The 16,680-nt window shown below is 45.9% G+C and overlaps 1 protein-coding gene across 4 annotated transcripts in view; it reads right to left on the reverse strand.

Moving 5' to 3' along the window:
• Positions 1-16,680, reverse strand: part of EVL (Enah/Vasp-like) — a 140,861-nt gene that overhangs the window by 12,440 nt on the left and 111,741 nt on the right. For all 4 annotated transcript variants that reach the window (XM_032187988.1, XM_032187987.1, XM_032187989.1 and 1 more), the window contains exons 4-5: positions 7,881-7,944; positions 3,771-3,832 (exon numbers count right to left, since the gene is read on the reverse strand). In XM_032187988.1, the coding sequence (XP_032043879.1) occupies positions 3,771-3,832; positions 7,881-7,944 (126 nt within the window). The remainder of the gene's footprint in view (positions 1-3,770; positions 3,833-7,880; positions 7,945-16,680) is intronic.

The following is a 16,680-nucleotide window of genomic DNA, read 5'->3' on the forward strand; positions in this document are numbered from 1 at the left end:
TGCAGCAATGGTCAACCAGCTGCGGTTGTGTTATGCAAGACCCTATCACTACCAACCAACTTTCTCCCTCTGGGCTAGTATTTTATCCTGTACTGAAATCAAAGCACGAAGTGGCACCTTTCTTCTGCTCTTCTCATAGCTTTCTGCAACAAGCCGCTCTAGGCTTTGCAGCACTTTGCCTGTAATGGGTCAGTTGAATGCATACACCACCAGGAGGGTATTTCCCTACATTATGCCCTCAGAACAGGCTGATCTTGATATATAATCACAGGTTCAATTGTTCAGTAAGTGTTATTTTCAAAGACAGGAGGGTTTTGACCAAGCAACATTTGGAAATTAACATTAGCAGCCTGGTTTTCTTCTTATCTAGGGTTTTTCATAATACTACCTTATTTCTGTGGTTACTTCTGCATGATTTCACGCTCTTGATTCCATTCTTGAAGTGAAGCATAGCTGCTATTAGAAATACTTTAAACATTTCAAGCCCTCTTTGGTTCACAAACATAATAGCTGGTAATTCATTGTGGGTACAGTTAATTGTAATTGCAAAACTACACACACCTAATTAGAGGCCAGCCTGAGGCAAAAATTGAACTGAGTCAAAATAATGGACTGATGTAAGTTTAAAATAACTTTATTGAACTAAATGGATTTCAAGGACTTGTATCAGCTGAAGGACTGAGCCTCCCCTCCAGTGGCTGTAGTAATATTTTTAGCACTAAGTGGAAGGAAATGTCTCAGTTTTATTCCTTTTCTAGGCACATAATTTAAGCATTATATGTGCTTATAGACAGGAATGGATCCAAGTCACAAAGAGTATGATCTGAATTACAAATAGGCATTACTCGTAGCTGCTCACACAGCAGGCTTTAGATGAGCACTAGGAATCAAGACCATATGTAAAGTGCAGACCCCAAGCTCTAGATCTGCTTGCATTGAAAAAGGTTTGCTAGAACAGTTATAGTGACAGTACCTCAACTATTAGTGCAATTTACACCAGGAAGAGAGTTGCTAGAAGGAAATAAATTATATAAGCATGTAAGATTCTGCATAACTCTAACAAAATCAGCGTTGCATCTTTTACTGGTCAGAAATACCACTTAAGTGAAAGAATACAAATCCCAGCCTCTACCAATACTGCTACACAGACAACAAGTCTACCACAGACCTGGCCTCCAGCTTCAGAGCCCATCGCTAAATTTGGAGCAGAATGAACACAGGCTTTGAACGAAGCTCGCTGCCAAATGCAATTTGCCTCTGCCGAATGATATAAACCTCCTCCTGGGCTAATACAGTAGGAACATGCATTGCAACAACCCAGCTACAGGGCCCCAGCCCTGTAATTCTTGCTTTTTGTTCTGCTTTTAGCTGAGAAGGTCCTCAGACCAGACCTGAGTACCTACTTTTCTACCTTGCTTTCAGAAATCATGTATGACAGCAGTGGTCTTGGGTCTCTCAGGCCTTGTTCTAGTGGTCACGGGCAGTGCGAATGCGGCTTTGTAGGTAGCTCAAAGCTAAGCCTTTTACAGGTCACAACTCATTGAAAATCAGTACTTACTCAAGTGGGAAATGGTTGATGAAGTCATGTAAGGAGGGGTCCTCCTGGGCATAGTCACCTCAGACCCAGCAGCGTAAGGGGGAGGCAATGGAAGACAGTGTGACATGGGCTGGCACCACTGCTGCGGGGGGCGAGGTGACGGAGGGGAGGACAGGGACGGGGCCTGGCCGAAGGAGCCGGGGGGGCTGGCAATCAAGGGCAGCTGGGAGGAGGGCGCAGCTCCTAGGCATGGAAAGAAAGACCCAGGCACGCTTCTCAGCTGGGTCCTAGGGGAGCCTGAAGCCATTTGCTCTTTGGGGTGGCCATTCAGAGGTACGCTGGCCAAGCCTTCCTGGCCTGCTTTACCTATGGGTTCCCTGACCCTGTCGTGTTGGGCAGGAATCACGGGCAGGATGGTGGGACTGTGGGGCTGCAGGGCGTCAACCCTCTGCCCTAGGGGGGCATTTGTAACAGGGGCAGCAGAAGTCCAAGGAGAGATGCAAAGAGAGGAGCGCCTCAGGGGCTGGCGAGAAACGAAGGGAAAGTGGGAAGGGTGGAGAGGTGGCGGAGACAGCGAGGTCCGCCTGATGCTTGGCATGATGGGCCTGTGGCTTGGGCAGGCTGGAGGGGAGGAACCCGGGACTGTCAGCAGCTCGGAGGCCGAGTGTCTGTGCAAGAGCTGTGGGGGCTCGCTGGCTCTCCCCGGGAATCGCAAAGAGGATTTTCGAGCGAGCTCTGGGACAGCAGGAGGGGAAGGGACAGCTCTGGCATGGGGGGGTGGCAAAGGGGAAGCACCAGAGGCAGGAGGAGGAGGCTGGTGCTGAGAGGGGGGAGAGCACAGGCTTATCTGAGGGGTGGGAACTAAAAGAACAGAAAAGACAAATGAAAAAAAGAGTAAGATGGGCATGCAGCGAGGAACGAAACCAAGGCAAAGCAGTATGGACAAAAGGAAACAAAAAATAAATGCAAACAGAAGCTCAAACAAAGCAAAGAGGAGATGGCACAGACACCAGCCCAGGGGTTTCCAGCCCTCAGCAGAACTGGGGGCTGTGCAGAGCAGGACCCCACGGCCCAGGACGGGCTGTGTGCTCCAGTGATGGTGAGCTCCATGTGAATCTGTCAGGGTCCCCAGCATCACCCTCATACTAGGGGAGCTGCAGGGGATGCACTGAACACAGCAGTGGTCACCCCGTAGCCTGGAGGGGACAGCCAGAATGCTCCAGAGGCCACGTCCCACTCCTTGTGGGTGCCCAGGTGGGATTTTGGCTGTGGTCCCTGATGCAGAAGAGCACACAGAAGCCTCTGCCCAAACAGAATCTGTCAAGTTATGTCACTGGCTAAGATATGAGTGCATCTGAGCTGGTTTCAAGTCAAAAACAACCAAGAAGTTGTAACTGCTGAGGAAAACTTCCACAAAAGCCTAAAGCAGACCATCCTGGCCCACTTACTGCCTTCTTTCATGGAGGCAAAGCCATACTTCATAGTTATACACTATTCCTGTCAGCTCTTCGCTCAGCCTTGTGCAACTTAATATGCTATAGAAGATTTTCATAAGCTCATTAAATATGTATGCATTTTCCATTAAGCACACAGAAGACTCCTTACCTCATGAGTACAAAATCCCCACCGATGAGACTCTAGGGCTCTCTTTTGCTCTGCGCTGTATCTGGCTTTGTGCTGCAGAGCAATGGGGAGGCCCCGACCTGGTACAGCCGGCACGTCCACCCCTTCGTGCTGACATCCTCTGGGAATGAGGAGTCACTGCCACTTTGGCCAGCCCCACCTTGGTATGCCAAAAATCCCCCTCTGCTTAGCAGTTTTGGCTAGCCCCAAACCTACCTAGCTCCACCTGCATGGCTCGGACATGAGCCTCTGTGAAACAACACACCAAGCCCGAGTGCTTTTAAGTGTCTAGCTGCAAATGCTGTAAAATCAAACTATCACTAAAGCCACTGTTCCAGCACTGGCATAGGTTGTCCAGAAAGGTGCATGAGTCTCCCTCCTTGTAGGTATTCAAAAGCAGTGTGAACATTGTCTGGACGTTGTCACCTGCTCTGGGCTGGGGATTGGACTAGATGGCCTCCAGAGGTCCTTTCCAACCTCCACCATTCTGTGATTCTGTAATTGTTAGCAGTCGAGCTCCCGCATAGCACCACAAAAAAACCAACTACAGCTAAAGAAGACATGCAGGCTGAGACTACAGCTGCTTTGTTTCCAGGTGTTTGATACATGCCTGTGGTAGAGGTTCTTCTTTCCAGGGATTCCTGGCGTTGTTGCTGCTGCTCCATCACTTGTCTGAAACAGCAATGAAAAAGACCTCAGTCATTATGTATTCCTTATATTTTTGTAAGAGCTTTATGCAGTGAGGGGCCCTCAAGCTGTACATTACGGGTGGGTGAGCCAGTCTTCCACACAAACACCATTCCTGCAAGATGGACGTGGTTTTGACTTCCACAGCAGTGCCATTGCAGGTGCTGGGGACATGTAATCAGGACACAGCCTGGTAAGTTCAGGACACTGCAGATGCTTGGTTCAGGGGCTGGTTGATCCACGCCACGCAACTCTGCAACGAGTCCCTTGTTGGCACAGCAGGGCTTTGCAGGTGAGCAGAGCACTGCCACACCGCCAGGGAGGACCTGAACCACTGCCTTTCTCCCACATGTGCTCATCACAGAATTACACCACTCTTCTTTGCATCCTCAGGAGCTGCCAGCTCCCGGGTTGCCCAGGCAGGGAAATGCACCGCCTAGCACCGAGGAGCCTTTTCCCAGGCTCTGCTTTCCAGGGACGTGCAGTTGCCAGTATCTATCAGCAGAGGTCTTCTCTCGCACGCTTTAACACTTCTGCAGAAATAGCTGTCACTGCTGCCCCTGCCACGAGCCCTCCCTGCCATTCTCTAGTTAAAAATATTGACAGCTAAAAAAGCCACTTATTTTTACCACACACGTAGATATGAACTGGGGATTTCAACAATACTACACCACAACTCTGAATTACCTTATTGGAGCACTTGGCAGTAAGGTCTATTACCATTTTCTTCCATGATTTCTAAACCAACGTTGCCTTGAATTTGTTCCACCTATGTTTGGGCCAGTCTTAATTGCAAAGAGATTTCTTTTTTTTTTTTTCTGCAAGAAGTTTATTTCTAGTTTTGTACAGTAAGGTAAGCTTAATGAACTACAGGCAACGTTTCTATATTAATACTTTACATAATATTTCAAAAAGATCTCCCTGTTACATTTTTGCTAACTTGTACTTTCATATGAGTCTGCTATTTCTAAAGAATTCTATTTACATACAAATAAAAAATAAGAAAAAATATCCAGAAAAATAAAGTTATGTTATGTAGGAACTAAAAGAATGTCTTAATTTGCAAAACAATTTTCCTGTGTTTCAATTCTAATTCAATAGAAGAAACAGAAAAATTCACAATTATAATTATTCACTGTGGAGAGATCAATCTTAACCTGGTATTATGTTCAGGACATGCATTTCACTGAACACAAGCAATTTCTGGAAAATCATTACAGGCATCTCAGGAAATTATTATATGTGCAAAGTGCAAAGGGGAAACAGTTTTGAGAAACAGCCTCAGCTGGCTGATTCCAGTGGTTTTATTTCAGCTACGACAATCTAAACCACAGAGAAATCTGTTCTGCAGCTTGGCTCATATGGGACAGTTTTGTGCTGAACACCTATGCAGCAGCATCAGTTGCACTTCTAAAATTTCAGTGGTAAAGAGATGTGCTAAAATTCCCTAAGCATACTGTCCCCCACAATATCTTGGCATATATTAGAAAGTTTTGATGTTGAAGGACTTAACATGTGAATTTTCCTCGTTAAACCTTGGTGAATTCTAGGTTTATCTGGAGGACAGATGTGAAAAACTCCAGCAGGACAGACTTGGAAAGGAAGATGGGCAAGACTTCAAACTACTGGAGCCCCTGGTGTAGACACCAGGGCTGGATGCTCCCCAGAACAAGGGTCCAGCCACAGGCATTTTAAGTCTTTTGGGCTGATACTAGCCTTGACTGCTCCTGGGCAGCAGCAGCTTGCATGAGCCAAGCACGTCCTCCCACACGTGCTAAAAGGAGAACTTCTTACACTCTTAGGAAGTCAAATTCGTTCCAGTGGAACTAAATAAAGACCAAGATTTGCACAAGGCTGCTTAAGGAGTACGCCAGGAGTAAAATACAAGAACAACCTGCATCCTCTGACTTACAATACATTCTTTTCACATTTGTGTAAAGGTCCTTAAAAAACTTTAAAACAGACAAATTTGCCGGGCAGTTACCAGAACTTGATCTCCTTGCCTGCTCATAAGCTGTTCAAAAAAAGCTAGGCCTAAAATTAGGGCTGCTATATGCTTTAAGAGTGTGTTAGCATAATTAAAACTGAAAGTCCTTCAGAGCAGATGCCATAACCTCTAAGTGCATCTACTGGCAGAGCTTATTCCAGTCCAGTGGAGCAAAAGAAGCTTTCCCAGAACCATGTGCCCTGTAGCAGTGGAAAAATATCTACCCAAAGGGCTCTTACTGTCTCCAAGCAAACAACCAACCAAAAAATAAATAAATCAAGTCACTCTTTTTTCCAACTTAAACTGGTCACACTTTGCATATACAGACTCACACACCTAAATTAGGGGTCTGAGTTCATACAGCCTGCACTTTCAGCAATTCCCACTGGCTTGATCAAGCTTGGGACCATGTCTTCCAGCCAGGTTGTGCAGCACACAGGTGTGGAGCAAGAGCTCTCCTCTCACCTTTTTGATTGCTCAGCTATCAAAGTAACCCTTAATAATCCCAACTGGCGTATCATCACCCACTGAGGCATTTAATAGTCACTTTTAATAGTCATTTAATAACCCTTGTTCAACTTCAGGCCATTTGGGAGCAGGGAACTAGTTTCCTTACACTTTACATGCGATTTTTGGAGAAGGGAAAAGAGAATTGTATGGAGGGCTGCCTGAAACAGAAACCTAAGCACCCACCACAGCCTGTGTAAGGGCTATACATGGTTTTGTGTAGGGGACATTGTGCCTGCTCACAGGTTGTGCCTACAACTGAAGGCAGAGCCCACTGAGACCTGAGCTTCTGTCACCGACAACCACCACGCTGAGCTGCAGCTGCAGGCCTGGTTGCAGTAACCGCCTTGCAAAGCTATTTATTATCCAAACCAAGCACCCGGCCAAGTCCTGCGAGAGCTAACTGCGCTCCTGCTGACCCTCCTCTGTTTACAGAAGCAAATGCAAACACAGCTTTTAAACAATCACACACCAAATGGTGATCAGCAACAGGTCCTGCTGGTTCCTGTACTCCAACACACTCCCGATGAAGGGAGGCTCACCAACTTTTAGCTACGCATTTTTGGGGAGAACACGCTGTGGTGTTTCTCATAGAGTAGGCGAAACACATTTGCAGTGAGCAGAAATACACCATTCAGAGGTGCGTTTTTTGTGTGCATGAGCCTATACTTCACCAGGGAGGCACAAACCCGGCTGTGCAGTGCTGCTGGGCTGGACACAGCCGATGCCAGGCAGCCAGATCCCAGCTCTGACAGCCCAGGTGCCCAGTCAGACTAGAAGACCTTGTCCAGAATGGGATGAGTACATCTTCTGCTTGGCAAGGGAAGCTGAAGGTACTGCTGCTACAGGAGTCTTGGGTGAATCAGCAAAGCTGAAATGGGAACATTGCCCTCACAGCTTGATTATGGAGAAGGTATACAAGGAAGGGCACTCCTGCCCACCTTCCCCTTTGGCATCAAGGAGACCACTGCTAGCAGCTAGAGAAAAGGCCACGTGTAATATGGCACTACGTCGAGGCTTGCATGGAAGGGTGCCAGGCATGATTTTACAGTTTCATTTATTATCCTGTTTAGAGCAAAACATTCATAAAAGGAATGAGATATGACATAGGAAGTTTCCATAGGCAAAGTGAGCCTCAGTTACTACTGGCAGTGTATATATTCCATCAGTGCTTCCTGGGCAACATGACTAGCAAGAGCCAGTAAGTGATCCAGAACAGGGAATGGTTAATTCTTAATGTGCTTAATTCTTTCTTAACATGCTGAGAAACACACACTCTACAGATTGCTTGTAAACATGTTTTGTCTTTGAACACGAACATGCCTCACACTTGCCCTTGAGCAAAGAGTTTACCTAGGGCTTCAGTTCACTTCACCCTTTAAAAAGTCATTACAGATTTATTACCAATAATTACAAACTGCTCAGAATCAACATAAACCAGGTTATGAGTAGGAAGAACAGTACTTATTAGTGAGCAAGGACTGCACACACATCAAATTACAAACTAGAAATCTACCATAACTGATGAACCCAACTTACCTCCTCTGTGCTTCCATCTCATCTGGGGATGGCCCATTCTGGACCTGGCGCTGGGCAGCTGGACCTACAGAGAAAACAAGAGAATGATGCTGGGAAAGCAACTGATGCTGACCTTTTCAGTAAACCCTTCTGAATGGGGTAGGAAGACAGACGAGGTCCCATCCCCAACTTGTGGAACTGGACCAAACTCCCCATAGTTAGTAATGTCACCTGTTTGGACCTTGGGCTTTGGTGTGATGCAGCTGCATATACATGCATATGTCGGATATTTCACTAAGCGGACTTGTGGATGAAAGAATTTCAGGGTTTAAGTCAGTTACTCCTCCGTCAGTGGCTAAAGAATTCCATCATGACAAGCCTCAGCCATGTTCAGCACTGATTTGATCACAAGAAAACTTCCTTCGTATGAAGACTCACAGTATCAAACAGAAGTCTGCCCTCTGCTTGGAGAGGTGGCTAAATGTAAGTGCCAATGTTAAGAAGAATGGCCAGAGGATGAGGCTGCAGGAACAACAATTATTCTTCGGCAGTAAATTATGTCAAAGTATAAATGACATCATCTTAATCAGGTACTTTGGCATGAATCTTCTCTTTCATCTAAATGCCCAGAAAAATGAGGCCTTGTGGCCAATTTGACTAATGCAAGGAATGCAGAAGGAGCCTAGCACCAGGCTGTGGACAGCAGGCAAAACACAGGCTCCTTTTCCCTGTAGGTGCTGTTAGGGACCAACTGGATAGGTTTAAAACCAAGCAAATCAAACCAAATCAATTTGGAAAGCTGCCCGAAGAAACCTTTTTCAGGGCAATGTTGCAGAGCACATCTAGAAGTTGGGATTATGGCTTTTCATCATCTGCAGCTTTCTTGAGCTGATCTCACCTGCATAGCTGGCAGGTAAATAAGTAACCCTCATAGTCTGCCAACAAGCTCACCTCAATTTTCAGCATGAAGGAGCTGCAGTAAATTCAATGAGTTTACTTCTATTTTCTGTTATGTATGTGTATGTTAGCAGGATTAGGACCATACTGAAACTAAATACATAGCCTCTGGTTGTAATGCATGGTTGCAAAATGAACTCTGCCTTTAAAAATTGTCTGTGGTAGGGCAAATACCTGATATATTCCTAGGACAGACCACAAGGCAATTCAGACAATGCTACTTGAATTTTTTTTCCCTCGCTTCATGGAAATAATTTAATTTCACTCCTTTATTCAGAGATGAGCTCTACCCATTAATAAATCCTGATTGTTTATATATATATATATATATATATATATATATATTGAGAACTGTAGATGACTGTTTCAGTTGGCAGCATTTTGTTATTATTTGGTCATAGTGTGAAATTGAAGCACATAAAGCTCATCATTATGTTTTGAAATTGCAAATTTCTCCATATTTTCTACAGAAATATCCTCCTCTTTGAACAGACAGCCCCCAAAATAAAATAAAATAAAACGAACAAACAAACAAAAACAAACAGAAGAAGCTATTTATGACCTAAATAAGTAAAAAAAACAACATTCAAAAACTCTTTACAGAAGCAGTGACAAATTTGCAGGTATTTTTGTTTGTATATTAATTTAAAAAGACAGGCAATTTTTCAGATGCTCAGGGTACATGCCTGCATGGACCCCAAAAAGCCCTAATTCTCTCTTGGATATCTTAAAATACATAACAGTGCTTTCTGAATAATGACTAATTCCTTTCTTTTACAGGTTGAGATTTCTTAGACATATCACCACACTGCAGCAAAACATTTGTTCCTATAAATCTTTTCCAGAATCATTTTTCTTCTCTTTTTCTGGCTTCTACACATTCATTCTGCTTGGCATGATTTTCCTCTCCAACTGCTTTGGAAGTGAAGTACTCCAAAAAAATAGACAAAAGAAGGCAAGCGTGGATAGAAGAGGAGGAGGAAGCTCTCTCAGAGAAGAGGTAGAGGAGTTGAAGTTGATCAGACACTGCCAGCTGAGGAAGAGCAGTGAGCTCAGTAAACTGGAAGTGATAGGAAGGGAGGGAAGCCGTACATATGTGGTGTTGTTGTGGCATAAGAGGGTGTGCAGGGCAGTTACAGCCCTTGCTACCTGTGTCCCAGCTCTTCTTGCAAGCAGTGGGGAACATACCACTTCTCTACCACTTGTAATGCTTGAGTCACCCACAGCCATAAGAAATAATACCTTCTTACAACCTCTGTGATCTTACTGTAACCAATCTTCCTCCTACACTGATGTGAAACCTTCATTTTCAAACCCTGAAGAAAAAGATTCGTTGCCTATTTTGGCGACCAAGATTTTGCTGAGGCTGGCCAATACACTTAAAAGTCCAACCTGAGCTTTCAGGTCTATTCACTGCCAGAAGCACAAATGCTGCTAGATTTATTTCCAGTCTGGAGCTCTGGGCAGACCAGGCACACCACCACCTGATGTGATGTCTGCAGAGCACTTTGTGTTCTGCAACAGTGGAGCTCCGTGGTTCTCTCGTCCTTCAGCTTGCTTCTAGCACGCTCAGTGCAGAAATTGAACATGGGGATTATTTTTATGCTTGGTTTCATACGTCTATGTTCTGTGGTGCACATACAGCAGCCATCTGTTTGATGGAGGGTTTTTTAAATTCAGGTGGACCTTTCTAGGTTCCACTTCTCTCCACCTCCTTAGGTATTTCCCAGACATGAGCAGACATGAGCAGTAGGTGCTCTTGCAATGGCATCCTCATATAAACACATGCCACAAGTTGCACTGCAAGCTGCCTCCGACCCTGCCAGCCTTTGGGATCAGCTGCACAGAGAACAGTGCTTCTCAGCACAACCAGGAGGTTGTTTTGCTCCTGACCCATCTGCAGCTTCATAGCTGTGGCAATCTACATTTTTAGCAACCTAATTAATGCAGGAGATACACTGTGAACGTCCACGTTTCCTCGCTTCGTTGCTTTGTAGTAATTAACTGCGCTTTATATAAGCATCTTGTGACTCAGCTCAAGGCAGATTTTGGGAACACAAGGAAGTTTGCCATTTTCTTTTTCTCCTCTAGCTTATTGGAGAAGGTTTGCAAGCCCTATAGCCTCGTGGTGCTCACCTACCAGCGTGATGAACGTGGTGGGCTAAGGAAAGCGTCTAGGGCCAGTGTTGAATAGGAAATATAGCTGAGATTGAAAAACCACAGTCTGCATATGAGCAGAACATGATGGTTTTGCCTGAAATAAAACAGCAGACTATGGCATGAAGAGAGGTGACAGACAGACAGACGCCTCTCCCTGCTGCTGGATCATTTCAGCTTGTACTGGGATTGTGCAAAACTCAGGTTCAGCTCTGCCCCATCGTCAGGTATGTCATAGGAACGTGCCATAAACATTTGCTCATTTTGACCAGAAGAGTTCATGCCAGATTACAAGTTCCAGCAAAGCCTTTTTTTTTTTTTTTCCCATAGGAATGCTTTTCAAATAAATTGGCATTTTTTGACGGAAAAAAGAAAGTCAAAAATATTTCCAACAGGCGCACCATGGCAGGGCACTGAGCTCTGCTACTGCCAGCTACTGGTGGCCACCCTGCAAATCCTCTCCGTTACCTGGAAAGTGCATTTTGGTTTCTTCACCACCTCCCCCTTCCCCTGTGCAGGTCGGAGGGGCATTACCCACCCCCAGCAGTGCTGCTGCCCATCAGGCAACCCAATAGTGTGACGGGGATGTGAAATCAAGAGAGCTCAGGCTCCACTCTGGCAGGATGGGGGAAGTTTTCTGTAAATCATCAGTTCCCAGCGCTCACAGCCAGGTGTAAATTTAGCTCCCTTGCTGCTGTTGAGCAATCTCATTGCTGCTGGATCTGTCAGCACCTTGTCCAGCTGCCCAGGAGACCTCAGCCCATCGCCGCAGGCAGGGATGCTGCTGTGTCACGTCACCATGATGCCCTGCCACGGGGTCTGTGTGGGGTGCAGACACTGGGGGTCTGCCCAGGGGGAAACAGGACCTGCTTTGGCCGTCCTGGTGGGGACAGCAGGTCTCAGAGATGTCCTGGCACAGCCAGAGGCCACCAGGCAGCACCCACCAAGGCAGCCAGTGCAGGAAGCGGGCACAAGGCCGCTGTGCAGTGACACTGTGCTCAGACTGATTAGTAGAGACAATTATCCCGGACAAAGCGCCAACCTAATTAGCCTAGATAAGGCACACAGATAAAGCAGGGTGCCTGTACTGCCTCTGGGGCCCGAGCTGGTAGGACCAGAGTTGGATGACACAGCAGGTCAAGCAGAGCTAAGTGCCTGTGGCTGGGTAAAGGGCTGCAAAGGGGGATCACTGAGCTGCAGGGGGGCAGAGCCAGGGCCCTCATGTGTGCCACTGTGCCACCACAGCGTTTGTAACCCAAATATTTAGGACATCTCACCTCACCTGATGTGCAACAGCTCACAGGTCAGACATGCTGCAGAGAGCATCCTCTGAAAGGGCTGAGGCAAAGGACAGTCCGGTGGGGCAGGTTTACAAATGTTAATGCCCTTAGGGTTTCATTGTGGTGTTTGCCATGCAAGACAGCAGCTACAGCCCCGTACAGGACCCTGTTTGCTCATCTGAGTCACAGGAAGCAGAGCGAGGAAACGCAGCCACCAGGCAGCAGGGCTGGGTCCAGCGCCACAAAGCCTGCTCTCATGGAGTGTTTACCTCGCTACTATTAAACATTAACTCCAAACAGAAACAGTTTCAGAGAGTGTTATTCACAGGCAGGGTGCAGTGTTTGTAACAGAAGACGTTAAATGCCTGCTATAACATCACTTACATGTTGACCAAGCCTTTCCTCCAGAAACTGCAGAGCTTTACCAGCCCTAATGAGCTTCACCAGCCCGGGGAGGGAGACGTTAAATGCCTCCATCACACCCAGACCATGCCTGCACAAGCCAAATTTGTTTGCATCAATTTACCTACAGGTGAGACTTGCTACTGACACAGCTAAGGCACTCTTATTCTGATACAGACCGAATTAAATTTGGCTTGACCTGAGGCCAGAAGAGTGCAGTGAAACGAGCACTGCCAGGCCTGCGCCAGCCAGGAACCCTCCTCTGGCTCCCTCCTGTGTGCCCTGGTGGCTGGCAGTGAAAAGTCAACATCCCCTAAAAGCATCCCCCAGCAATGTTGTATACAACCTTGTCTTACCTCAAACTACACTGAATTGTAGGAACTTCCAGCTTAATAGATCTGAAAAGCACCTTTCCCACTATTGCAACTGCCTTACCTTCGTCTTTATCCTTTCACCCATACAGGTTTACAGATTACCTTAATCCAACATAAAACAGGCCTCACTTAAACTGAAATGAGGGTGTGAGCACAGGGGGTGTGCATGAATTCTGTTCATTCCAACTAAGGACTGATTTCATGTTCACTGGTGAAACCTTCTGGGGTAGATAAGGTTTGAGGACAGTGCCAGAGCTGGAAAAACAAGCCTGGTATTTAAAATGGGAATGCCCAACCCTAACATTAGTTCACACCTCCTGCAAGTTAACAGGTTAACAAGTTAAGCTGCCTCAGTAACAGGTGTGTGCACTGTGCAAGGTCTTTTTGTAAATTTTCTGTTATGGAAATCAACAAATGGAAGCACAGGGCATGCTGGTGCACGCTCAACAAGCCTGATGGGACCAAGGAGATGCAGAGAGGAGTCACCTGATAAAACTGCCACAGAGATCCAGTGCTGAAAGACGACAAGAAAGAAACCCTCTTTGGTGCACCAGGAGTGCTGGTGAGCACACTGGCATGAAAACATTGTGCCTTTGCGTCCACTGCTCAAGCTGTTAATTCAACTATTTTGCATGAAATGTGATGGTAATTGTTTGCTCCTGTATGATTATCCATCATGGCACTGGCACTGTATTTATGAGCTTTCACGCTGGTGTCTTGATTGGGATGGGAAAGAAAAGCTTATTTTTTTTCTATTTATTTTTTTCAATGAATGAATGTAATAAAGATGATTAGGTGCTAAAGCAGCTCCTGTAGAAAGCACCTGTGCTCCGACAGCAGGGATCATATTTAATATGTAACAGGCATGGCTCAGGTGCACTTCATCTCAGCAGCAGTGCCTTAGCACAGGAGCACAGCTTGGGTTACCTCTCACATAAAGGACAGCTCCAACAGCTTTAAAAGAAATTTATAAATACCTAGAGGTGACTGTGCAAATGGGAGGCATTCCAATGAGGTGGATCCAGGGCTATCAGGGTCAGCATCACCCTTGCTGTTCAAAAGCTGCAGGAGCATTTTTGCTTTAATTCACGCTTTTCCCTGTAGCTCAAGTTTCCACTTGACCTTTAAAAACTTGTGTGAATAAACAGAGTTACTCCATTCTGTGCAAAAGCGTGAGCACGCCTGGGTTGTGTGCATGCAAGTGGAATAGCACGAGCTGGGAAACAGAATCTGCAGTTCCCCGGGCAGAGGGGATGGCACAGCCGTGTCTTTTCTCTTGGGAAGCTTTTCCACCAGCAGACCCTGTGCAGCATCATCTGCGAGTGGGTGAGCCCTGCTTGGCTCTCCTAGAAGCAGAGCACAGCCAGCAAGGCGAGCACAGGGAACAGCCACACAGGTCAGGGAAAGGTGGCACTGGAGCATCCCAGGAGGGGTTTGTTTGCTGCACTGAGCTCAGAGCGAGAGAGAAATAATTCAGTGACTGCTCCATTGTGTGCCAGTAACACAGAGGTGGATAAGCCAGCCAGCCACCTGCTATGGTAGCACTGTGAGCACCTCCTTCCTCCGCAGGGGCTGCTGGCCTTGTTTCCAGAGGAGCTTCATCATACACCAGCATCCTACTCAGCCAGGGACTGACTGCTGCTGGTATGGGAACTGGCTCTGAAAAATTGGTGTGTGCATGGAAAGCTATGGGACTAATTCCATTTTTTTGGAGGAAAAAAAAGGCGACACTGGATTTCTGAGGGTGTGACTCCAGTGTTGTCAGCTTCATAACCACAAACAGAGAACACAGGGGGACAAATGGCAATTGCTGCCAGAATTTAAAAGGTCACCCGTAAAGTTCAAAGTGATTAGACTAGCTAAAAAAAAAGGTAAAAAGTATTAAGTAAAACCATATCTAAACAAGCCCACAAAGACTGCTGTTCTTTTTTATCTTTCTTTTTTCCTTTTATTGTTCTTACAACATACATCAAGCCTACTTTCCTGCACAACCAGATTTGAAATTAAGGTTAAAATTAGTTTATAAACTCTCATGTCCCTAGGCTGAAATGAAGCTTTAAGAAACATGCCAACTATCATAAGACTTTTGTTAAAATTAAGAAGATTAGTGATACTACAAAGCTGTCACCCCACTGTCACTGAGGGTCTGGCTAACTCCAGAGCGCAGTCAATAGATGCTATATGGAAGCCAAGGGGACAAATCAATGTCCTCCATCATATGACACATTACAAATGAGCAAGAGTGCGACCAGGTGTGTATTTGCACATGAACACATGCGTATGCCTGCTTATACACATGTCATACGTACAATTCCTTTCATCAAATTAAAAAGCAGGAATTTAGTCCTTTTGGGGGACAAATTAGATCTCTGAAAATCTCTGAAAGGAAGAAAGAACAGAGCCACTGATATGTACAGGAGTTCAATCAGCTGATATTTACACACTTGGCTTGTCAAACATCATCTCTAGTTTTGTTTAACAGTAAGACTTATGACATGTTAAATTAGAAAAACCTCTACACTTAGTGTAGTCTGCTGCAGCACCTAGGGAGCCTGGAGCACCACGGTCTGTTCTTGGCCCAATTCCATGTACAACCTTGCAAGGCAAGTCTCGCTGTTTTTCAAGTGTCTCCTTCTTTCTTCACTCTCCAGTGAGACAGTGAAGTCCCCAGGGCAGGTTTTTAGTGTGTACTTCTGCACCACGGAGAACAGCAGGGCCTGCAGCCCCATATGTGCACTGAAGCAACACGTACACGTAGAAAACACCGTATCATAAGGACACAGTTTGCATCTAGTTAATGGTTAAGATCCAGACAAGATCCATTTTAGCAAGATTTAAACCCCAATGCTGCTGTACGCCTGCCAGGATGGACATCGGTACCTGGACAGAGTGCTAGAAGGCAGAGGATTTTTCTGTGAAACACAGCTAAATGAGTATAAATTGGGGGATTGATGGAAAAACGTAAAAAAACAGCATTAGCAATGGATAGTACTCCTTGATAATAAAAACATGAACGTAATAAATTCAACAGAAAACCAAAGGAATTCAAATACAGCACCCGATCCTGTTCACACCACTACCAGAAGCCAAGCCGGGAGGCCGCAGTAGCTGTGAAGGCCCACAGTGAACCCACCCATCCTTCATCCTCACAGCCCAGGCCTGCATGACCCTGCGAATCCTCACTTCCAGGCAAACTAACGGGAGTTGACAGTCCCAGGCAGGTCTTCGTGGAGGAAAAACAGGTAAACAGCCAGGCAACTACAGCAGGTATAAACTGCTGCTCTTGTTAGCTGTTTTTTTAAACCAGTATCTATTCCATGAGTATAGATGCTATTTATTAGCAAGTAAAGACAGAAGTGATCCGACATGCTGATTCACAAGTCACCGTCCCATATTCCCACTGTAATGACTTCTCCTGATTTAAGAGCCCTGACTAACGCTGGCATCATCAGAACCTAATGGCCGATATCTTTCAAAAACAACTTGTCATCCTACTGCCCTGTTGCTGGAATTAAAAACACGCAAAAGACAAACGATCAATCGATGCAATACAACTGCAAGCCATTTTCCAGAGCGACTGGCTGGCAGCACAGTACATCTCCATGCAAAAAAAGCCCAGCATCCACAAAAGCCAACCCACAGCTCCCCTCC

Source organism: Aythya fuligula, chromosome 5, assembly GCF_009819795.1.
Source record: "Aythya fuligula isolate bAytFul2 chromosome 5, bAytFul2.pri, whole genome shotgun sequence".
NCBI classification, from domain to species: Eukaryota; Metazoa; Chordata; class Aves; order Anseriformes; family Anatidae; genus Aythya; species Aythya fuligula.